The sequence below is a fragment of the Cryptomeria japonica genome, chromosome 9 (genome assembly GCF_030272615.1).
Source record: "Cryptomeria japonica chromosome 9, Sugi_1.0, whole genome shotgun sequence".
Classification (NCBI taxonomy): domain Eukaryota; kingdom Viridiplantae; phylum Streptophyta; class Pinopsida; order Cupressales; family Cupressaceae; genus Cryptomeria; species Cryptomeria japonica.
The window spans coordinates 430,381,572-430,407,765 of record NC_081413.1 but is presented as its reverse complement, the minus strand read 5'-3'; the positions used below and the strand labels follow the sequence as shown (position 1 = coordinate 430,407,765).

General features: G+C 36.2%; 1 protein-coding gene across 1 annotated transcript in view; it reads right to left on the bottom strand.

Moving 5' to 3' along the window:
* LOC131077852 (transportin MOS14) overlaps positions 1 to 26,194 on the bottom strand; it is a 334,725-nt gene that overhangs the window by 3,737 nt on the left and 304,794 nt on the right. The window contains exons 17-22 of the mRNA XM_058015436.2: positions 24,228 to 24,313; positions 21,960 to 22,147; positions 21,747 to 21,839; positions 15,813 to 16,000; positions 15,548 to 15,659; positions 7,764 to 7,921 (exon numbers count right to left, since the gene is read on the bottom strand). Of these exons, the coding sequence (XP_057871419.2) occupies positions 7,764 to 7,921; positions 15,548 to 15,659; positions 15,813 to 16,000; positions 21,747 to 21,839; positions 21,960 to 22,147; positions 24,228 to 24,313 (825 nt within the window). The remainder of the gene's footprint in view (positions 1 to 7,763; positions 7,922 to 15,547; positions 15,660 to 15,812; positions 16,001 to 21,746; positions 21,840 to 21,959; positions 22,148 to 24,227; positions 24,314 to 26,194) is intronic.

Genomic DNA, 26,194 nt, shown 5'->3' with positions numbered 1-26,194 from the left:
GTTTTTAAACATGGCAAATTGAGCATGAAACAGTGCCCTGGTTAAAGATGAAAGGCTGACTTTCAGTAGGTTGCACATGAAAGTGGGTTAAGAAAGGTAATTCTCCACGAGTCATTAAAAAAAGTGGTAGATGTGTGAGTGATTTACACCCAACCAACAAAGATGGAAGAATAGAAAATAAGACTGTATCTTTTGAGTGGCTTTGCCACTTGTTTCTTCTGCTTAAAGGACATAAAACAGGGTGGATACATTGGTTTTCTTCTGCCAACTCACAAATGAGAGGAAAATTAGAGAAGAGCTTACTTTTTGGTGGGTTAACCCCTTGTGAATCTTCAGCCAGTCATGATGGGAAGCTGGCAAATGGTTATGTGAATCTGCCAGGGACTAGAAGACCAAAAATAGATGCCCATTTGCCTTGCCTCTGCCATCTATTTTATCTGCTCAAAAATAGTAAAAAATTGTAAAGTTATTAGTGATCTGCACCAATATTGGAGGACAGACTTAAGCTGCAATGAGGCACACTTTTTACAGGGTTTGGCCACATTTTTTCCACACCAAGCTAAGGAAAAATGGCTAAAAGGTTAGTTAACTCTACCCAGCTCTATAAAGTGAAGAAAATCTGGCCTGAGCACACCTTTTGCCGAAATTGTTATTCAACTGAAGTTATTGTGAAAATTATGTTCATATTTCATCAAGTATATCGAAAGGAGATTGTAATGGGTCAGGCTTGTATTGACCACAACTGTCTATTTAAATTTTAAATTTGAATACAGTTTAATTGTTTACTTCTTGAATTCTTTTGTTGTTATTCCTTCAAGATCTTATTTGCAGCAAAGCACCGGTCTTTGATATAGCTACGAGGAAGTTGTGTTTATTTGTTTTTAGTAGTTTATTTACTTCAGCATCTGAAAATTTTGTATGCAAGGCTTGAATGTTAGTAGTCCGGTGAATGCATTTGGAGCAAACATAGGCACTTAGTATTTTGTGTATGGAAACCCTCTTAGCAAAATCCTGTCTGGTGTGCATATCTTTAAATTTTGTCTATAATTTCAGTCTAGGGTTACTTTTAGGTTTGCTTATGTTTTACGGAGTTCTCACAATCTGAAAAAAAGTTCTATTGCACACAATGTTCCATTTTGTGTCTTGCAAGAAACAAATTAGAACACTATACTCGAGTTATACTTAAAATTTATAGATAGAGATTTACATGTAAAAATGTCTTAGAACTAGTGTTTATTAAGTTGTTGGAATCAAAATAATACTTGCAGTTGCATCAACAAGATAAAACACAACAAGAACATCAAGCACAAGTGTGACAATAATTTTACCCTAGAAACCTAGTGTGGGGAAAAACTAGTTGGAAGTGGCGAATTGCTCAACTTGCTCTCAATTGGACAAAAGCTTTTACAAAGAGCTCTTGATAAGGTGTATATAAGAACCTTCCTACCATTACACTCATTCTTTTCATTAAATAGTTCTGCTCCTACAACCAGCTGGAACTCCCAACTCTTCCTCTCCTACTCTCTTTCCTTCTTGGGCTCATGTTTTTACATTGTAAATTTCCCCTCATGTATTGAAGAACTTCAATAGTCAAAGAATGTGAAAAGTCATTCTTTTTCCCACTACTTTGCCTCATGTTTGAAGCGAGAGTAAGTACTACATCTAGCAAGGTGATACCACCATACCACAAATGCAATGGCCTTGACACTTATGAAACGCAATGGCATAAGTTATAACTGCAACCACACTATCACATGTGACACCGTTCTAATAATAATGAAACCCTCATTGCGTTTATTGTAAGGTTTGTTTTTTATTATATAAGTAGGGAAGGGCCCTGATCCCATAGAACATAAGCAGCAAAACTAGGCCATTACAGCCTAGACCAGATCCGAGATTACATCACTAGGAACAACCAACAAAATGTAGATAGGCCTAACAATGACTAGACAGGCCCAACTACTTAACAAAACACTATAACCATAGTAACCATAAGCAATAAAGCAGTCGAAAAGAGAGTCAAGTACTAATAATAACCAAAGAGGCATGTAGGCCATAATACCAAAAAAGGTTTTTGACCCAAAAAACAACAAGACATAAGAACTTGAAAAAATACATCAATTTTTGGGAGCAGTGATCATGTCCCAATTCTTAGTGTTGTAAGAGACTCCACCCATCCAGTCATGGCCTTTTGTTCCCATCCTTTACAAAATATTTGTTCTCTTGGGTCCTTCCATTTTTCTTCAGTTGCTTCCTGATCTTAGACTGCCCAGACACAATAACCATAACAACCTTTTTCATAATGGCATCAGTGATAGAGATGATGGTCCAGATGGCATTCTCCATCTGTTTGAATTTCTACCTCATATTGGCTCCCTCCACCTTAGTGTCCAGATCTCCCATTCTAACATGTAAGTTTGCAATTTGAGCTTTAAGGGCAGCAATGGTGTCATTATCATTATTCTAAGCATTCAAGGCATCCAAATTCTCCTTTGTCTAATTTCTATTTTCCTCAGCCTAATCCACATTAACCCCATTAACTGTAACCTCCTTATCAACATCAATTTCCTCCTAGGCCTCTTTTATGTCATTATGCTCCACCTAAATCTCCTCCTCTTCCATCTTCTGTTCACTATTCTCATCACTATCAATCTCAATACTATCGTTGTCCTTTCGGGGAATAAACTCTTCCTCAGAAGACATGTCATACTCATCCTCCTCTTGAACAGGTTTTTTGCCTTTTGCATCTTTACCTTTCTCATTTGAAGACGCCTGATCCACTTGAGCAAACCGATGACCCTCCAATTGGGAAGAACCAAAAGCACCCACATTTTTGACAATCTCACCACCTTTATTCTCTCCTTCTTGATCATCAATGATGTTAATGGTCACACCTTTACTTTTGGTTCCCTTAAAATCTAATTTTATCATTTTCAAAGAACTCGAAAGAAAGGAAGAGGGTTTATGTTTATCCGGGGTAATTTTCAACAATTCATTTTCCAAGGGAACAGGGGCAGCTTCAATTTTCTTTTTGTTTTTGGCTCTAATGTCCCCCCCCTAAGGATTGGGTTTTATTGGGAGAATGGGGCTTACTTTCTACAAGCTCAATCCTAACAAAGCTACCCATGATAAGAGGGTTACCATGTGGGTTAATGATAAGAACATATTTATACGTTTCCATCATGAGGCCCTAGTGTAGGGGAGGAGAAGCAACTTTCTCAATGCATTGTTGGAGACACAAAAATGAATAAAAAGGAACATTAACTATTCCATTATGCCTAATATGATTCAAGATGGGGAATTGATAACCATGCACAGTCATATAGCAATCCTCACGAGTGCAATAATGCATAACATGAAGACTCACTAGAGAAAAAGGAAGTAAATTCACCCTACCATAGCCATTCTGGAACCTTTTTGGCTTCTCCCCATTTTCAAAGAACTTGTCAATGAATCATTGATAATTTTCGGAGCTCCTTTTAACAACCTTCATACACTCGCACTCCGACCTACTAGCCTCAACAATCAACTAAGGAGTGACGATGAACTGCAAACTACCAATAGTCACTTCTCCCTTAAACTAGGAATTACAAAACTTTGAAGTGTCATTGTAGCCTTGCATCACTTGGAAGAACAGAGTAAAACCAGCCCTAAAAAAGAGATCCTAGAGTTCCACATTCCACTGGAGAGTATCTCACGTCATCGACTCTGATCGTTTCCTAGGCCCACCCATAATTCCCCACACCCACACTTTGCAAGCAATCTTTCTCAAAGGAATCTTCCCAAAATCCTCACCAAATACCTTAGAATGGAGAAGCAAAGCACAATGACCATTGCCAGTTCAATTGAAACTTTTATCTTTTAAAGTAGAGAGCCATCTTTGAGTCTGTCGGGAAATAAATACTAATATTTGAACTTTCTAGTCGTCACGAAAAATGAGATTTTCAATAACACAACTATTCACCAAATCCTTCATATTAATTTTTGTTATCAATAGTAGTCTCGATCAAGCTGCTTGAAAGGTCTTTCAACATGTAAGAGGTGACAAAATCCCATAAGTATAAATGGGCATCAAATTTCAAAAAATTAAGGCTTTCCAAGTAATCATGAATAAGATTGCTAATTAGATCAGTCATCATACTAGGCGTACAAACACCACCTTCCTTGCTAGTAAATTGCATAGCTTTATCAATCATAATTAAAACACCCCAGCACTCTCAATGAATAAATCAATCATCGCCATCCATACAATTATTAAAAGATAAATTTGACCCCTATCTTTCATTAGAGATAATATCCTTAATACTTAAAAAAATTTGAACATAGTTCCAATGTTCCCAATTTTGATAGTTTAGAGCAACATTAGAAACATCAGCTGCCCTATTACCTTCCCTATAAGTATGCACTATCTTGGACTGAAGGAAGCTCTAACCAATATTTTTGCTTTCATCCATCATATCCCTAATTTACCATGAACCAATAATATCCCTTTTGAGAATCTACACAATTAGTTTAGAATCACCTTCTATAACAACTTTAGTAAATCCCAGATCCTTCATCCTTTTAATACCCTACCAAGCAGCTTATTAGCTTCAGCAACATTATTTGTACACACACTAAGGTTTTTAGCATATCCTTCAATTAACTTCCCATGATGATCTCTTATAACTCCCCCCACACTTGACATCCCAAGATTCCCCTTAGAACAACCATCAAAATTGCACTTCACCCATCCTTCCTTAGGAGCAGACCAAACAGTATTATTTCTTATGATGTGATTAAACCAATTTATTTTGGTTAAGTTTTGTTTTATCCCCTAGATTTGATTGGTTCAAAGATCCTTATAAGTAGGCATATCCTTTGAATAACCATAACAATAGCATTTATATTTTCCTGAATTTGTTGTTTTATGCTCAAGAACACATCCTTGTTAATTCTCTTTTGATCCCAAGAGATTTTATTGTTCCTTTCCTTCCATAATCCTCAAACAACAAGAGGGGGGATTTGTCAATATAGATCTGAAATGATATTATGAGAGAAAGGGCATCTATACCAACTCTCAACAAATTGTTTAAGAGAACTATGAAAAACCCAATCAATCATAAGCAAAGAGAGAACATGAGACCAAACCTCTCTTGAGAAAGACAAATGAAAAAACAGATGATCAATATTCTCCATATTTTCATAACACAAGGAACATCTATTAACAAACTGAAAGCCTCTTTTGTTAAGATTATCAACGATAAGGATATTATATGGATAGCAATCCACCAAAAGCAATTCACCTTGGGTATAAGTTTAGTATTCCACACCTGTTTCTAGTCAAAGTCGCTAGGGCCAATATTAGGTTGGACAAACATTCTCAAATTTGCTGATTTAGATGTTGTAAAGCAGCAGCCCAACTTTGTTGTCTTCCACCTCTAAGATTTCTACCTCATGTAAGCTATTCCCAAAAATCTTTCCAACTTGGCATCTCACCTTCCATTAAATATAAACATGAAGTTGTCTCCCATTTTGTCTTATTAGCATTTCTTTGATTTGATTTAGATCATTAAAAGAGGATAGAGGTGGGCCAATATTCCAAGCATCATCCCAAAAAGAGGACTTCCCAATACCAACCCTTCTCCACATCTCTTGTCTTAAGATATTTCTGATCTTCAACAAGTTGTTCCAAATAACAGAACCGTAGGGTAAATCATTAGCATGGAGAAAGCTCCCTTGATCCTCATTCCTCAAAGATTTACCCAATCTTTTGCTCCTTCCAAAAATTGCCAACCAATTTTATCAAGGAGGGCTTTGTTGAAAAGTTTTAGCCTTCTGATACCTACATCTCCAAACTCTTTAGGAGCACAAACTTTATCCCAGCTTACTAAAGCAATTCTTGAATGTTCTTTAGTCCCATTCCAAAGAAACGTCCTTTGAATTTGCTCTATTTTATCAGCTATAAAAAGCTGGAATTTTGAATAGAGGTAGATAATAGAATGGAATATTTTGCAAAGAGGTCTTCAAGAGTGTGATGTCCCCACTTTCAAATAGAATTTAATAATAAATAATGAATAATAAAATTAAATATTGAAAAAGTTAAAAAATATAAAAGAATATAACTAACTATAATCAAGGTTTAATTAAGTTAATGAATAGTCAAAAGACATAAAATGAAAAGTTGTGGCTCCCTCAAATATGAGATATAAAAGGGAGAAGAGAACTTCATTTGAGAGGGGCATAATTTGGGAATGAGAGGTGCAGGTCTGATTTAAATAAGAAGTACAGATCTGATTGTGAAGGTTGTGTCCCTTTCAAAGGGCAGAAATAATGAAGAGTTGCTTATGGTGAAAGGGTGTGTCTCTTTCCAAAGGGCATACGTGATGAAGAGATGTGACCTCTCCCTCACATTAAGAGATATAAAGGAAAGGAATCAAAAGCATCCAGGGAGATCACCATTGATCAGATCCGATCAGAATTGTTATTAAGTTAGAGGCAGTAACATCCTCGTTCTTGGTGGTATGCATGGGGATGTGCTTAATATATGCAGCCTAATAATATTCTTTTGCAGAATTTAAAAGTAATATCAATAATATTAATATAGACTGCAATATGTATGATAGTCACACTTAATATACATTCATAATAATTGAAAGACAAATATATTCAGTCTTAGTACTTAATCTATTCTGATTCTTCTATTCCCCCAGGGAGATAGGTGTTGCTAAGGAAGGGTAGAGTAAAACCACTTCAATAGAAAGCCCCAAGGGTTAAAGGACTCTTCCTGAAATCTGGGCTGCAGGCCCCAAGGGTGAATGGACTGAGTTCTGGTAATTTGGGCTACATTAAGGAGGTGGTGTCAAGCGCCCTAGGCAGCCAAGCCTCTTCTGGGAATAGGGTCAGATTGGTTTGGGTTTAGGCATGGTTTTAATGGCATCATAAGCTATATTAGAAAGAATTAGTTAGTTATGCTCAATTAATAGTGATAGAAGGTAGTGACATAGATGTTGCTCTTGGGAATTGACAGTGTATAAATAGGGGACATTACAAAGAGTTGTAATTTCCCAGCTTGGCAAAGGAGTTTACCTTTCGACCCTGCTAGCTTCTTTTAAAACCTTTCAATGATATGATTCCAATAATTATTGTTTGGCTTCTTCGAAATTAAAGGACGCCCAAGATAGGAGGCCAAACGAGTAGTAGTTTGACAACCTAAATCCCCATAACTTTGTCTTTAATTAACTGGTCCGCATTAAAGAAATAGAGCTCACTTTTGTTATAAGTAACATACTGTCCAGAAGCCATAGCGTAGTCCTCCAATATAGACTTCCAATAACCAGCTTCAATGACTGAAGCATCCCCAAAAGGGATAGCATCATCCACAAACTGTTGGTGAGAAGCCAGAGGAAGAGAAGAAGCCACCCTAATCCCCTTCAACAACCTCTGATCTAGAAACTTCTAAATGCTTCTCCCAAGAACCTCTGATCTAGAAACTTCTACAGGTTTGACATATACTAGTTGTGGGTATATTGGCATACCAAAATTTATTTTGAGATTTTCAAAGTTAATTAAATCTTTCCATCATATAAAATGCAATAAATAGAAACATGTTATTTAACAAAGGTGGATATTATTGCTACATACATATAATTGGATTTTCAGGTGCAATCAGATTAGACTCACATTTGTCATATTTTCTAAATATTGTTTCTAGGTTTTTTTTGACATGTACAATGTCAATTATTTAATTTGCTCATTTAATTTTGTCTTCTCAAACAATATACCCTTGTCATTGCCGAAACACCTAGCAGAGCATATAGCAGACCCGATATAATGCCCTCCCCGGCACGGGAACATATCTTCAGTGCCACATCACTAAGTGAACTTTCGAGAATGCAAGATCCTGATTCCAGTATTGATGATAGACTGACCTCCAGAAAACCTGTCATGATATTTCAAATTCACAGATTACAATTAGTATACAATTAAAATGGAAATGCATTCACAAAAACTTAAACATTTTGAAAAGGCATACACCAACATAAATTGGCCTCAACAGATCAGGCGAGGTATTTTTATCAGAGCATTTGAATGAACTAAAATATAGCCAGATGTTTCAGACAAGAATCCATAATTGGTTAGTTAAAATGGAATGGCACTTTTCAGTAAGAATCAAATTGTGATTGAATATGAGTTTTTAAACTAGCATAACAGTACCCATTGCAACAAATACAACCTGTATAGATGCATATTTTCAATAACTAAGGCTTTATAATAAAAAGGGTATGACAAAAAACATATGGGCTCATCTTTTGTTCAATATAATGAAGAAGAAAATAAATAAGCCTATAGTTTGATTGCTTTTTCCCTTATTTGTGAGTCGAAACGGTCCAATTGACCAGTCAAATATGAAATATGCGAAGACATCCAAAATGAAAACCTCTTTAACATTGAAAACACATCAATGAAGATGCAATGCCCGAGTCAAACATAAAAAAGTTACAAATATGAAAGGTTCACATGCAAAAACCTGTACTGTGCCTTTGAGGGAGACTGTCTAAGGATGTCTGGACCTCTCGGAAGACCCAAAAGCTACAGCGATGGAGACGAATGGAGAGAGGCTTAAATATGCCAAATCCATCACAGGCTAATTGTGATGTTACCATTCAGTAGTGGTCAATGGTTGAATACAGGTTCAGATTGCACAGAGGTCAGCTATTACAATTGATGCTAGCTGAACTCATCCAGTAAAATTTCTGAGGTATTTGGTAATTACAAAATAGAGTTATTTTTCAGAATTATTCAATTAATTTCAGAGTAATGGTTATTCTTAAGTGATCTAGGTTAAATTTTCAGAAACAAAGGAGGGAATCTCATGAGGTGACTCTGAAGCCAGTGACTTAGGAGCATCATCGGATTGTTGTCCTTCCTTCGGATTATCGAGATCAATCACATGAATGTGAACCTGGGACTTTTCTTTTCCACGAACTGTTGCCTGCTCAGGAGGAAGTACTATTGCCCAACTAACCTGCAATTTGATCCTAGTGCCTGAAAATGATGCACCTTCCTTGTTGTCAATCTGAATCTCAGACTTACGTCCAAGAGGCCCCGTAGAGTCATCTTCTTTTCCAACCTTGATCTTGATGTGTCTAACACCATTACCTTTGAGCCAAGTGTTGGTGTTAGCTAAGATAGGCTGAAATCTTTCAAGAATGGAAGTACATTCTTTATGTGACCATTGGATTAAAGGAAGTGGGGCTTCCTCAACCCTTTGTGAGACATACTCTGGATCAAGCACATTCTCATCATCAATCATCCCTTGCGGAATGTCCATCAGGTTCAAATCAATAACCTGCTCAAGGGTAAGCCTGCAGTAGTCCATCTTGAGAACCTCCATTTTTGTACGAAGATCCACCCAGATATCCTCAATACGATGCACACGTATGAAGGACTTTTTGATCTTTTCCTTCATATCTCGGTAGTCAAAATCTGCCCTTGACTTAAATCTTTTGAGTTTAATCTCCTGCATCTCAATCTCCATAGCTTTGACTTTGACGGATGTGACAAGAGAATACCGGCCAATCTTCAATGGGTTAGTTGTAGAAATTCCCATCCCAACCTTATGTTTGACAGATTGATGAGCATGCACAGCCATGATCTGTCTTCCCAACTCCATAAGAATGATCTTATCGGTCAAGTATCTAGGAAGCATGTATGGTTGCCCACTGTAGCATCCGACTCTTACATAAGTGAAAGTCGGGAATTGAAGGAACAAGCAACCATACTCATTCACTCTTTCCCATGCTTCATCTGACACCCTTCTAGTTTTTAGAGTCTTGTCAAATTGGCACATGAAGGCATCTTTAACCCTCCTGAAATGTAATCTGCTGGGTCTTAAGGGCAGCTGATCATAATATTCCCACACAGGTATAAGCGAGCGATCACCCTTGGTAGAAAGACCAGGGAAATGTCTAAGTGATGCTGCTAAATACACTAAGTATGAATTCATGTAGAAAGTCATGGTAGTAGGGATTGCTGGAAGTTGTTCGCACAAAGCGTCACTGATAATCTCTCCCCACGATATATGATGGGACTGCCTTATGAACATGGTAAATTGATACATCCAAGGCTCAAAAACATTAGAGTGCTCCAGACCCATCATTTTGTTGAGGAGAGTAATGATGTCTCCAATTTCCCACTTGAAGTCACAACGATACAACTTAGCCCACCTTGTGAAAGCGGCTCGTGGCTCATGAATCCACCTGTTAATGTGGCGTTTGCAGTCCTTTTCCCTCTTGACATAGTACTCAGCTGCACTATCCTTTGAAATTTCCATATAAACAGGTGCTGGTGGTATTCTGAAGACTTTCTCAATAGTATCCGCATCAAGGCGGATTATTGCCTCACCATCATCATTTCTAATGGTTCTCGTCTCCTTGTCGAAGCGATGGGCACAAGCAAGAACAAATTCAGGTTCTAGGGCAGCCACTGGAAAAGAAGATGCATGATGAATGTGGCTGTCCAACAGCCGCTGCATATTACTATCTTGCGGACCCTCCACCCTTTTAATGAATTCTGACATGTCAACAGGCCCTATCTCCGTATCCTTGATATGATCCAAAGGAGAGAAAACTTGTGAAGGTGAAACTTCATTCTGGTACTTGTCATATTTATACTTCATCTTCTTTGGAATGGGAGATGATGGTAAATCTGACATTGAAGAACAACTTGGTATGCTGCGATGAAGACTTAAAAGTGTTAAAGCAACATCATAATCAACTGCAGCTAACATTTTTCCTTCTTCAAATGGGAAGAACTCCAGCCCTTGCACTTTACAACTTTGTGAGAGAAAGATGGGAAATAAATGGGAATGCAGGAAACTTGACTTTGACCAATTTCGGATCTTGGTGAAAGTTTTACAAGTATACAAGTGGGGAAGAACGAACATGCAATTGGATTTTTAAAACCCGAATACAAGTATACTTGTAAAACGGAAAATGGAGAAATGAGTGAAAAATGAGATTTTGACATGTGGGAAATGACGTGAATGGAATGTACGGATAAAGGCAATGAGTATGAACAAAAATGGAAGGATTTTGGGAAGATCATCTTTAAGAAAATGGGAAGAACTTTCAACCTGCAATCCGGTTCAAAAAACCCAATTTTGGAAGAATGGGTATTTTTCATTTTTGAAACTTAGAATTTCAACTAAAGATGGTTGAAATATTACAACCATAAGGGAAGATCAATTATTTTCATCCTACTTGTAATTGAGATTTTAAATCCCGAATACAAGTAAAGAGGGAAAATGGGGAAGATCAATGTAATTCACAAATTGCTTTGCAAAGGGGAAAATCTCTCACAAAACCGATTTTAGAGCAAAACCAACATACATACAAATTTACAACTAGAAAGAATAAATAAGAAGAGAAAATAAACAAAGCAAGAAAGCAAAAAACCAAAAGAAAACTCACCTTTCTTATCCAAGACGTCTTCCAAGAAACAATCCTTGAAAGAAGAAAGAAAATCCTTTAAATAGAAACCAAACCGTACTCCAAACCCTAGCCACATTTTGAAAAAACGCCCTATGGATCAAGATGCCCATCCAAAGCATGAAGAATCGGTCAAGACAAGCATCCAACCTCCACGCCTAGACAAGACAACTCAAAACGACTTGGGAGAGTAAAGATTCGTGGCACTCGAATCAACCAAAACGTGGCATGGAGGAATCACGTGTTTGCTGCCAAAGCACCATAAAACCAGCAACAATGTCTTCCAAATGGCATGAAAGGAGTTGAAAGATGCATGAACATAGCAAGGAAACCAAAACGCCTTCCTCCTCCTAAGATTTCTCCACAAAAATCGGTGGAAAATGTCAGCCAAATCCTTCAACAATGCTGGTCGAGTTCTTGGAAAAATGCAACAAGTTTCATTTTGCATGTAAGAATGAAAATCGGGTTTTTAAAACCATATTGCAAGTTTAAAATGCCTTTATTTTCATTCATGGAGCAAATCGGGTTTTTAAAACTCAATTGCAAGTTTAAAATGTCACTTTATCTCCATTCTAGGCAAAATCGGGTTTTTTAGAGAGAAATACAAGTTATAATAACTTGTAAGAGAAAATAAAATCCCCTCAACAAGTTTCAATAACTTAACACATGTAATGGGGAAATAAAATCCCCATTACAAGTAAAAACACTAAAATAGGAACTTTATAAAAGAATTACAAGTGAATTTTTAAATTTGCAATTCAAAATTAACTTGTAACTTATCCAAAAAATTCCTATTATGACTTAAAAAGCTAAAAAAGCATCAAGGGGGAAATAAAAAGTAACTACAAGTTCTAATTTCAAAAAGTGCACTTGTAATTAGCTAAAAATTTCCCTGCAAAGACTAAAACAAAGGAAAACATTAAGACTTGCAACTTAAGGAAAATTTCCCACCTGCAATCAGGGAGAAAAAACCCGAAATTGAAGGAAAAACATAGCAAACGAACCCAAAATGTGATGAAATTTGAAACGTGGTTTGAGAATGGACTGAGGATTAAGCCAGTCCAAGGGCGAAGCAAAAGTCTGCCTCGAGAAGCGTGCCATAGAGTAAAATTTTCATTTTTTGACAAATACTTTATGTAATGGTCTATCATTTTTGTTTTCAAAAATGAGGACAACAATATTATTTCATTAAGTGTTATATTTTTATAAGGTCACTTTTTTTACCCTAAAGTGGATGCCTAGGGGAAGGGGACTTGCACATAAGTCATTTTAACATTTCAAAATGAGATTTTGATAGGAAATGAACTATTTTAAAGTTCAAATTGACTTAGTTTCCCTCCAAACTCCAAAGCTATAAAAGGAGGTCTGCACTCTCAGTTTGCTTATGCTAAAGAGTACACATGATGAAATGCTGCCAGATTGAACCTGAGGATCTCTAGTTTTGGATTTGAAAGATAATCCCTAGATGGTTTGGAGTGGTTCTACTCCGGATTCACCATTGTTCTTCATAGAGTTTGCATATTGGGGTTTCGAATATGAATATTTATTAAGTATTTTGACTTGCAGACTTGGGAAGTGATTTTGTGTTGATTTTCAGCGATTTTTTGGTGTGTTTTTGATGTATTTTTTATTTTTCTGCCCGTACAGATTAGGGGTTTGAAGTGTGCCCTAACTAGCTGTACCATTCATTTGTGCCTGGAAAGATGGATTTCAAGATCAGAAATCATTCAAGTCTGTGCTAAATGGTGTTTTTCATTGCTAGGTGACCCTTTTTGGGGTGTTTTGGGAGGTTGTTTGGAGACTTTCTGATTTCCTAGAGAGTCGTAACACTTAATAGTGACATTCCTAAAGCATGGAGTGAAGATGCTAGGGCCAAGTTGTAGGAATCACCGCTACCATTATGCCAAAATCTCGAGCTGTCAACGAACGGGAGAGCAGCCAAAGACAAGGATCCACGGGAGGCGGGAGGAAGCACATGTCACGAATCCCGAAGGAGGTGCTAACCAAGTCAACAATCTCCCCCTCAGCACCGACTGAGGGTTCCGCTCTGACGGAATGAAGGAGGCCTCTTGGGATTCGAACCCGTAACCCAGCGCTTTGATACCATTTGTAGGAATCACTACTGCCGTTATGCCAAAAGCTCGAGCTGTCCACGAACGGGAGAGAGGCCAAAGACAAGGATCCACGGGAGGCAGGAGGAAGCACATGTCGCAAATCCCGAAGGAGGTGCTGACCAAGTCAACACAAGTGTTGGGGTTTTTGTGTGTTTTTCCTTCATCACAAGTGGCGCCCAGTAATTGGTGATATTTTTTCCAAAGATTGGCACTGAGCAAACAGCATTTGGTGGAGCTGTGAAATTTCTATTTGTAGCCGCCCCTGTTCCAGTGCCCTAACAGTGCTGAGTGTGACTGAGGCTTTATAGCAGACCTGTAACTGCTTATTTCAATGCAATTTGATGGTGTTTTGTGAAGCTGGGTGTTCATGTTGCCTACTACTAACGCTGGGAGATGTTTAACGCATTGGAGGGTGATTTTGATGGTTTACATGGCTGCCATGACCCGCATCTTCAGGACAGCAGGTTTTACTTAATGACAGACCTGCAAGTTGATATTTGTTGCTGTTAGGTAGCACCTTGGTGTTTGAAAGTGGTTTGCAGGACTTTATAGGTGGATTTGTTGCTATTGGGGGTCATATTGATGCTGTACAGCCTTGTACTTTCTGCACTAGATAGTTGCAGGTGATACTAGGTCTGCAAATTGACTCTACTTTGCCTTTTAGGGGCTGTTTGACAGTTCTGGGCATGTTTCCAGTAGTTTGATTTGTTTGGAGGTAGATTTGGCTGCATAGGAATGAGTTCCGGAGAGTTTTGTGTCAGTTTGGTCCTGTAACAGTGCTGTAACAGACCTGCAACACATTAAACAGTTAATATAGGCCTGCATTTTTGCAAATAGCGGCTCTAATGTGTATACCCTTCTCATGGCGATCATTCCAACTCACACTTTAATGTATTTTCCTTAATTTGTTTACTTCTGGGCATTAGTTTCATCCGTTTGTGGCAACCTGGAAAGTGTCATTCCTCTGAGCTGCTCTGTACCAGCAGTTTGCTTAAACTTGTAATCTTGTTTTGTCATTATAACAGCAGAGAGCACCGTTGTTACAATTTGCATGTGATATTATACATTATTAAAAGGTAAACAATAAAAACCAAGGCAGTTATTACAATATCTGATTGATGTTATGATTGACCAGTAATGAACAACCAGCAAAGTGTTTTTTTAGAGATATCTGTTGTTTCTGCATTCAAGGAAAAGGAAAGGGAAGGTGCTTGTTGGTAAACTCATGTGTCTTTATTTTGTTTGCTTCCCCTCTGTAGCCCTCTGCCCAGAACCATTCATCAGGCTGCCACATCACCTGTGTGATTTTATATGATGGGTATACTAGATTGATCAGCTTAATTAACAGTGCAGCTTCCCATCTCACGAGGGTCCATGTTATGGGCTTGTAAGCTCTTTCAATACAAGGAGTTTTGTATTTAAAATTTATCTCTAAAATTCCATGTCCTTATTTCACTCTCAAAGAATCATTCCATTGAATCCTTCCAGTCAGTAATAAGCCATTTTAACCAGTCAGAAAGAAGCTATTGGGTTTTGAAACCATTGTCAGACATCATTTGGGACCCCTTCCCAAGACACACACATCTCAAGCTCTACCCCCACGTAACTAGCAGTATAGTATTCTAATCTCTTGTTTTGAAAAACTAATTTAGCTTAAAAGTATTAACTCAGGGAGATGCTTTATCGCCTATTAACTGGATCAGGATGTGCCTTACATGTTGATGTGCCTTCAAGTACCCTTGACAATAATTGGTCACCTAAAACTATTTACATAATTTGAATTCAATTGTAAACCAAACCTTGCAAACTTTTGGCATATATAAATCTAGTGCTGAACATACTGTCATTCTTCCAAAATTCCTCAATTGTTGATTCTTAAACTGCTGAATAGTCATTGACTAAATCATTATATAACAAACATTTAATCAATAATAGGCATATTGTACATGTAACTATGCTTACAAGACATATATGACATGGCTGAAAGAGATGCTCCACGATGCATGGCAGTGCAGCATATGGCTGCTTTTTGGACAGAAGCTTCAACCAATAATTCAGCTGCCGCCACCACCTCCTGCCAATGAGTTGAGAGATTGCAAGAAATTCTATTTTAATTTTTGTGATGCTAAAAATAAAATATTTGAATCTAGTTAAATGCACCTGAATTACTATTGAAAGAGAGGCCACATGTTACAAACCATATTAATTAACAAGTTTGGAAAAAAACCTTAGGGCAGCATCGGACAAATGTTGATGTGAAGCCTGTATATGCCTCAACTAGATCAGGCTCTTGATCACAAACATAAGAGGAATTCAATGCTGAAATTGACTCTGCCGCTGTAAATCTCTGGAATGTACTAATACATAATGATCCAAATTCTTCTTCATGGCCAAACTCCTCAATGACAACAGATGCTGAGACAGATCCATAAAGAAACTGTCCACAGTAAGCACACCAAGAACTAGAAAATGGATAACACAATCTATGCATAAGATCTGAACACGCATAGTGAAGGGCATTGCAAAGTTGGATTACTAACTAAAAAAACATGATATCAAGATCGAACAAATAAAATAAATGAGAGTGCAAACATGAAATTTCTTCTAAATGATTCCTGTGATATATCCTTACAAGAATTGATTTACAAAACACAAAGTTGAGTGCTTCTCAATCATCTATGTGAATAACACCTCGTTACCATGTACATGAAGTTTTTTGTTTTCATACGATTGCACCTTAAGCTTGACATATTAATACTCTTTTATGGTGCAACAGATTGTTGCCACTCAATGACCATTTGAGAATCTGATATAATGGCATTTGGCCTGAAAAGAAACATTAAGGACGATAGAATGCAATTTGGTAACTAGCATTGATTGGACTTAACACAATGCAGTGTGCAGTAATCCAATTGCAAGGTCCATCTCATAATAATCAAACTGTCATATTTCTTTAGTGAATACACTTATGATCGATGTCCATTTAAGCTTCATCATGCAATTCACTCAACCAGGGTCTAAAAAGGGTTATGGAGTTGATTAATAATTTTTTGAACCATTAGCACAAGTAACTAATTGTTGGTTGAGATTTTTGTACACCCGAGAAGGCATTCAAAATTATGGTTTCAGCCAGAGTGTGTTAGTTTAAAACTCTCCTAATTCGAAGGAAAGGCTCCCCCTTTCCTACTATTAAAAATTAACTATAATATATAAACAATAATCTAACTTGGGTGGGACAAAATCCTTTTCTCTTAATTCAGAAAAGATGATATTCTTTTCTCTTTTTAGAAAAGAAACTGCAATTAGAGTAACAAATACAGAAATCTAATAAATTTCAAGAACAACAAAGATGCTTCCATAAAAGGAAGCAAAGTTTCTATGAAAGCGCAAAGTCTTCCATCACTTCCCCGGGACGGGAATATAGAAGCAAAGCTCAACGTCTTCACTTGTCTATTGTCCTATCTACCTTCCAGAATGATTAGTATGATAACAATGTACAACTTACAACAGCTCAAAGTCTGTTGATATGGTGCACCTCTAGACTACTATAAATAGGAACAACTACAAGCACAAAGTCTTGTAACCTCTCCCTATTATGAATGCTTAACTACACTAACTTAATCCTCAATATTTGCGGCACAAAGTCTACAAATAATTAGATCAAAGCTCTTTCCAACAACCTCGCTAAAATCTCAAGTATATGCAGAAAAGTATATCACTGTGACATAAGAACACAATAGATATATGAACAACGCTTCAACACAAAGTCTGAAACTCGAATGTCTTCTTTATGTCTTCTTTATGTTGCTCGAGAAACCAATTTACAAGTATAAAACACAGTCTTTATCACTATAAATTTCTACAGAGTTTTCTTGCTAGTTAAAAAGATAAAAATTACAATGAGCGCCCTCCAATATATATAGGAGAGGGGCTAAGAGCAAAAAGTGGGATAAGTCCAACTAACTAAGACTTTTTCCACAACTAACTAACCAACAATGACTTATTCCAAATTACAGTCCTATTGTATTTCAACTTGTAATTTGTTTACATGTAAAATTACAAGTTACAAGATTACAAGTAATGAGACTACTTGTAATTACAAGTTTTGATACTACATGTAATTTGTCAAAAGGAAAATTACAAATGCATAATTGAAACTAATCTAAGAGTCCAAGACACGAATCTATTTACATCATCTTCTGTCTAAGAGGTCTTCATGCTGCTACAAGATGTTGGCACTTGAAGTAATCAAGATCGGTGAAGGCATTTGCCCAGGAACATCAACTTACATCTCATCTTCTTGCTTGGGGTGATACTAATTCTTCAAGAGAAGTTCTCTCTGTGCATATGACATTGTACTCTTTTCAATTTACATCACTATTGTCATCAAAATATGTCCACACTGGCTTTTGCTCACTATCTTTACATGCATTAAGACCCCTTGCAATGATTGCGAGTAATCAAAGTGTGTCTCCTTGTAGTCGGGTCTTAGATACCCAACCGCAAGTATTGATCTTGCAAAGGGAAAACGTGGGAATGAGAGTATATGGAGACAAAAGGCGAATTTCGGATCTCGGGAGGTGAAATGCAAGTGCAAGTGGGTTGCAGTGAACTTGGAATGCAGAAATAGAAGAATGCAAGTTAGGAAAAAAATTTGACACTTACACTTGCAATCGGGTCTTGCAGACCCGAATGCAAGCTTGAATGATTAGCATAAAGACCTGATTGCAAGTGAACATGATTGCAAGGGCGATGGGATAAAATGCTTGCAATCAAGTCTTAAAATCCTAATTGCAAGTGGAAGAGGTTAGTAAGACAGGGACAAACTTGTAATCGGGGTTTCAAGACCCAATTGCAAGTAATCAAATTGAAATGCTCATAAAATGGTGTCTTGCAATAGAGTCTTGGAACCCCGATTGCAAGTGCAATTGAACTATGAAGACAAGGCAACGAACTAGAACATACTTGCAATCGGGCCTTAGAAATCTGATTGCAAGTAAAACAAACTTTATAACAATGAGTTGACTTGTAATCGGGTTTCTAGAACCCGATTACAAGTAAAGCTCATTTACTTGCAATGACAGCAAAAAGTTCCTACTTGAAGTGAGGAACTCAAAACCCAAAATTACACAAAACACTAGCAAAATGAAAGCAAAAACCAACAAAAACTTGGACAACAATGACAAACACACCCACTGATGATTTGACATTAACAAATAGGAGTTTTAAACCCCGTAAAACGTGCCTTAGAGAAGAAAACTACAAGTTTTGAGTAAAAATTTGTAGGTGTTGTCAAAGTTAAAAATTGAGACAACACTAATGTTCAGTTATTTGTTCTGAAAATAGAACAGAAGTTGATATCAAACTTCAACGATAGAGAAGGTACCCTCCACAAGAATTTGTGAGTTTAACAAAGTTACATTGCAATTGATAGCCAATATATGAGGTGACCATATGAAAATTAAATTCCTCCAGCCACTTGAAGATGTAGGTGAGGGTTTGAAAGGCTCTCGTAGAGACTTGGAAGACTGAGGACATTATTTTTTTATACTAGGGCACACAGGTTCTGCAGGTGTAGGCAGTGAGTGGGTTTTACAGGTGCAAGCGGAACAAAACAAAGACAAAGACATAAGAAAACATGTTAGTACAAAACAAACAGGCATGCAGAGAAATGCATGTGCTGTGTGAGTAATATAAGATGCAATTTGCAAACAAATTCACATAATTTGTAGAGAAATTTGCACGATTTGATACTAGGGCATCACATAGAGAATTGCAAGAGAATGGGCACAAGTTTTGTTGATTAGGACACATGGAATGGCAGCCAACAACAGTGACAGAAATAACAAGATTTGCAAAACATAATTTGTAATGGAAATGATTTGTAGGTGGTGTGGGACTATTGCAGCTATTACGGGTGTTGGAAGATAATTTGAGGAGCCATGCTACCATAATGGCAAGCAAGCATAAGGGATTTGGAGGATGACAATTGACAACAAAGTGATGGGGGAATAATGAAAAAATGTATGTGCTCTGCTACCAATGTTAGAGCAGGAAACTAGACTACACAAATTGAAAAATGGAATGCAGTGCAAACGCCAAATTGTATAGCTGAAATGAGAAGTTGTGTACACATATATCAACAAGAGTGACTATTCAGTTCATCCTGAAGATGACTGTTCAGATTCTACAAGAAAACAAGGATTATTTACATAATATTACAATGTAATCATAATTTGGTCCATGATTTAGGGTTGATTAAAAATTGTTGAAATTTTAGTGAGAAAGGCTTGTTTCAGATAGCTTTTTTATAGCAATAACTATTGGTTTGTTTTAGTATTGTGATATTAGAATTAACTGTAATTCATCTCTTTGAAGTATCAAAGATTTCAGTTTCAAAAGATACAATGTTACATTCCTCTTGCAGTCTGAAAGCAAGTAAATGTCTGAGGAATACATCTCTCCAAAAGAGTGAGTAGCAACTCTTTTTCAACAATTTTTGGGATCATCAAATTGGTACTTTCATCTATCTCATCATCAACAAGAGCGTAACTTTAATAAAAAAAGGCTCTGATTACAGTCATTTCCTGCCTGAGGCCCTCTACTTTCATTTTACTGCTAATAGGAGTTTCAGCTTCATCTTGGTTGAGATGATTAGTTTGACTAGGGGGCATTTCAAAGAATGGTGTACAAATGAAGGACCACGACTGGTACTAAAAAAAAAACTAGGAAGTCATATTACGAGCATAGCTAAACAAGGGTGGTTTGAGAGCATTACAACAAAAAGACTTGATGGGATAATGAGTTTTTGATTTCTCAAATGTCAATGGTAAAAGAAGTGACACATGCAATAGATGTGCTTGTGAGGTGTAAATTTGTGAAATACATAAAATCCTCGATGAAAACAAGTAGGAAACATATTCAATCAATGGGTAGCATACATCTACATGGACCTCATCAACAGCAATAATCTCATGGAAATGGATAGTGCCCAAGGAACCTTCACCAGGTCTAATTGCAAAAAGGGAAGTAGTACATAGCATTAAAACTTGATTGCATCCCAATTTCTTCCATTTGAAGAAAACTATACATCCATTGCATTGTTAAGGTTTAGGCATTTTGCTAGCTGTAGAACATAGATCCACAAGGTTTAGGTAAACATGTGGCTCACACATCTGGAATTCCATAGAAAAATCCAAGAATTCTGGGGTGAGCGAAAACACAAAAAGAGTCACTCCATGTGCAGGTTCAATTCTTAAAAAGGGTGAGAAAATAAATGTATTTTGAAATATGTTGTAATTTAAACTAACAATAGGATGGCTAATTCATATCCAAATGCGCGTCAGAGAAGTGAGGCTCAATCAAGGCAGCAGATCAAGAACAAATAACCGTTGAGAAATTTGCAATGATCCAGAGAAGAGGAATGTTATCGGAGGCAATGATACAATTTTAACTAGCTCAGATTGGGGGATGCAAACATGGCCTTCCTCCACAAATAAGTTATGAACAAGCAGCATCAAAATGCAAAAGAAAGATTTAGAATTGACAACAATCAGCATCTTCAGTGCCAAAAGAAAAAATGTATATACCACAAATTTCTTAAAACTGGACAGTAAAGAACCTCCGATGAGCAGAAACAGAAATCCATTGAAAATATAGTTGTCACATTTTACATCTTAGCAGTTTCATTTTTACTAAGTAAAATAGCTGCTGGGTTGTAAGTAAACTTCAGGTTTTGTAAGTTCACCTGTAAGAGTCATTGTATAACGTTTATTTCATCATATTCTTAAATATTTGTTCAAGAAGCATGATTGGAAGCTCAAACATATGTATCACCTGTCATAAAATGTATAGAGATATCGCAATTATAATTTGAAGTAATCTTGCAGTATATAGTTGCACTCTTGAAGTTTGCAGTAGCGCGGAAAGCACTTATTACTAAAGGTATACATCTAGGCTAAGTAATCCTTGTATGGTCTTGAATTGGTATTAGAAGTCAATCAGCAGTGCCTTGGGAATTGCAATAAAACCAACCATCCATTCCATATGCTCATAATGAAGTCCAACTTGATTCTTTGTTAGTTTATGAACTTATAAAAACTGCATCTAAATCTACACTGGTGTTACATGCATACTGATTCCAATGTCAGTGTAATTTTACCAGTTCTTATGAAGCATTCCTGACTTTGGAAGGACAGAAAATTTGTTGATAGGCAATCCATTACTTTTGTCAACAACGATGAGAATTGCTGACCTGGAACCAAACCCGTCAAAACTTTGATTAGAAGGACATGATAATTGATTGAATATGATATGGTTAAAATGTATGCATATCAGGCAGAAACAAGAATACTTGAGAATCTGATCTGAATACCTGAGGCTTGGATAGCTTGGGAAAGAGATTTACAAGCAGCACTCGACAAACCACAATTTTGCATATGAGGAGAGCCAAAAATACGTTCCAAAAGTGGCCAAAAATGTCTGAGTACAAGGAGGATAGATTCCTCTCCTACTGGTGAAGGCAAAGCTGGGTTGGAAAGCTGAAAGAATATAGTACCAATCCTGCAAATAATTCTTTAAAAGTCTTACTACCTTCTCTGAAACTAATCCTTAAAATTTGATCTACCGATTCTAATAGTATCTGTATTCTACATTACATAGAATTATTGAAAGATGAGAAGAATGAAGAACAAAGTAATGTGCTGTTTTCTAGAAAAAGTAAGACATTAATTGCCACCCACTATTAGTATTTACCTTGATTAGAGCATAATAATTTTAGTGAAGCATATATAGTGTGTAGCTGTTTTGAATCCATTATTATGCCTATGTAAACAGGAACATCTTATCATTGAAAATAATATAGCTTAAACTTTAAAATCATTATTTCCTCGATTAAAATTTCAGTCTAGCCAGCATGCCTCCTAGGTATATGAGACTTCCATTGTGGTAGCAAAAGAACATATTCAGTTTGCCTTGCATGTGTGTGTGTATGTGCATGCATATGCACATGCGTGCTTTTAATTTTGTATCCCTTCAGTTTCAACTTCATGACTCCAATAAAAAATAATCTGAACCTTGCCAATCCATCTAGAACAAGAATACTAATCCACTTACATTATGTCCAAGAGAGATTTGAAACTAAGTCATTCCTAAGAGGGTTCAACCTTTTCACCATTAGGCCATTAACTCTTTTACTATTGTCATTGCACAATCCCCTCACATTATATTTCTATGCTTGTTGCAGGCACCATATTACATTTTTTAACATTTATATATTATTATGATAAATTTCAATTAAGTGTATAGTGTACCTAGCTGAGTGCAGTTTAGACAACTCAAAATGCCACTTTTAATAAATTTGCATAAGCAAAAATTGCTCGAAATGATACAAAAGACGCATACCTACAATAAAGATGTATAGAGTATTGGATACAAAAACAGATCGAAGTGTTTTCATTATATTTAAACACAATGCATATAGTTTCCAACATATGCAATCATGCATGACAACTAGGCATCCGTAAAAATTAATGAGACTCTTATATAAAATTTAAATTTGCAGTTATAATATTATAAAAATGTAAAATACCAAAATATAACAAAAGAAATTGTATTTAAAGTTCCCAAATGACCAAAGTATGTCAGAGGTACTCAAAAGTGTAACTACCACTAATTACATTAGAGAAAACTAGGACGTGAGGATCCTAGTCTATGAAAGTTACTAAACAAAATAAAATAAGTGAGAGAAAGGAATCAGTGCAAGAAAAGGTAAGTTTAAAGTGTTTATAGTCTCAAGCAGACATATCCAAGTTAGGGAAGTAACCCCTACTGAAACGATGAAGCACAAAGTTTAGGAAGATCAAAATGTGTGATCAAGAGAGTGAAAAACAGCATTATCTCTTGTTTGCACAACTTTGCAGCAACTCTTGGACTGTAAGAACCAATAGAATCATCCTCAACCATTGTGAAATCACCAATACAGAACATACTAATGTCTGTTACAGAAAGATCCAGAATAAGCAATCCTAAATTTACGCTACCAAATATTATACTTATCAAAATATATTAGCTTGAGATTTATTTACCATTGGCATGTTCTAATATCTACTTAGTCATATCTACTATAGATGCATGCATGCATAGAACACCATTCATCCAACAATTCATTCCTAGTTAAATGAGAATCAATAAAGACAAAGGATGTGATGACAAAGTTCTAATTAGATAAATATATTAGAAAAGGAGAAACAAGGAACTGTAAATACAGCAACCTAGACAAAGTGAAATTTAGAGAAGATCAATTGCACAGAAAAAGAATAGTGAAAGGCAAACATGGGAGACTCGTTATTAATTATATGTTAATTATTTAATAAAGGCGAGTCTTAGTCTGATGAAATAACTTGTAGTCAGGATTGCTACTCTCTTGGATGTCTATTTCATTTACTTTACACCAACACTATTATTATATACTATTCTTTCCTTGCAAAAACAACCTAGAAAATGATCAATTCTGATAACTTTTTCTCTGAGATCTATGATAGAGTTATGTTATTAATTCAAAATTTCAATGGACATCAATGAAAAAATGAGTATCACCATTCTCCTTTAAGTCGCCAAATTGAGCTCAATAAGAAAAACAAACCTGTAGAAAGCCCTTCCAGCCGACTCTAAAGAATGAGCATAACCACTTGAATGTTGTCTGAAAGAACCTTCACTGTCTATTGTAAGCTGAAATAAAAAGGACGATATTCAATTCGTATTTATGCCTCTGTATTCATGCAAAAATCACAAACAAAATACAGAAAAGGTCATATTAATATGCCCATAATTTGATCTTTAATTATGAAAGAAAAAGGGAAGTTATTCTTTGTGGAGGTAGACTGACATGACTTAGTTTACTCCTGAGCTTGTTCATGTAATGTCCCCACTTTAAAATAGTATTTAATAGTAAATAATAATAATAAAATTTAAATATTAAAAATTAAATTAAAATATAAAGAGCATAATTAATTAAAATTTAATTAAGTTAATGAATGGTCAAAAGACATGGAAGGAAAAGTTGTGACTCCCTCAACAATGAGATATAAAAGGAGAAGAGAACCTCATTTGAGAGGGGGGATAATTTGGAAATGAGAAGTACACATCTGATTTAAATAAGAAGTGCAGACCTGATTATGAAAGGTTATGTCCCTTTCAAAGGGCAGAAATAATGAAGAGTTGCACTCTTTCAAAGGGTGCTAATGGTGAAAGAGTGTGTCTCTTGCCAAAGGGCATGCAAAATGAAGAGGTGTGACCTCTCCCTCACATTGAGAGATATAAAGGAAAGGAATCAAAGCATCCAGCAACATCACCATGGATTGGATCAGATCAGAACTGTTATTAAGTTACAGGCAGTAGCATCTTTGTTCTTGGTGGGGAAACATAAAATAAAATCTGCCAGCAAGGATAGAAGAATATATAGAGACTGCCAGCAAGGATAAAAAAAAAGAAGGAAGAAGGCCAGTGACAGGTACATATGTACAGGATTTCTGATTTAATAATGGAATATAACAGCCAGTATTATATATATATATATGATCTTTAATTAAATTAGTGGCATTAATATGATATTAGGTTCAGAAGCAGATAATATATAATTATTAAAACAGCATTAAAATGGTTATACATGACACCACCATTAGACATAAGACACACATATAAATACATATCTACTAATGAACCCAGAAGGAATAAGGCAATCAAATTCAGTCTGTATAAATTGCTAATACTGTACAGTGCTAATAATATACGATGCAGCAATGACAATTAATGAATAATTCTGATTTAAAGTAATACTAACAGAAATAACTGTTGACAATCTGATATAAGACACTAAGATAATACAATATAATGGAAGTATAATAACTATGTCAAGTACAATTGATTATCATAATTAGTTGAACTGAATAACAAATATGACTTCATTGGAATATCACAAATGGTTCATTGTATATAAGGGTCTCTCTTAAGTACGTCACTCCATGATGGATGCCTAACACCTGCCACATGGAGCCAAGAGGGGTGTAGCATCTGCTCTTGGGCTTAAGAGGGAAGGTGGTTGTGATGAGGGGGAACGGCGATAGGATACCTCACTGGGTATGCCACTCCATGATGGATGTTAACACCTGCCATATGGAGCCAAGAGGGACGCATCTGCTCTTGGACCTAGGATGGAGGATCTCTTGGACACCCTGTCCAACTAGCCTACCCTAGTGCAAGAAGAAATTGGATAATGGCAACTAACTTACAATCTGATTTTATCTAACAAATATAATACTAATGGTAATCAATACATCAAAAATTGATATCATTCAATATAATTCATTAGCATATATTTCAGTTTATAAGTATTACTTCATATCTGTTCTCTAATGTTGTGTTGGAGGAAAATGGTTTACAAAGGTACTCCCATAAAACTTAATTACCTATTTTAGATTTGGGAAAATTTAGGATTATTTAAAATATAATTAATTAGGGGACATTACAGTTCATGAGATCCATATCCACTTTACAAAATTTGAGTGATATATATGGTAAAGTAAAGTGAAAAAAAATCCCTTGTTCCCAAAA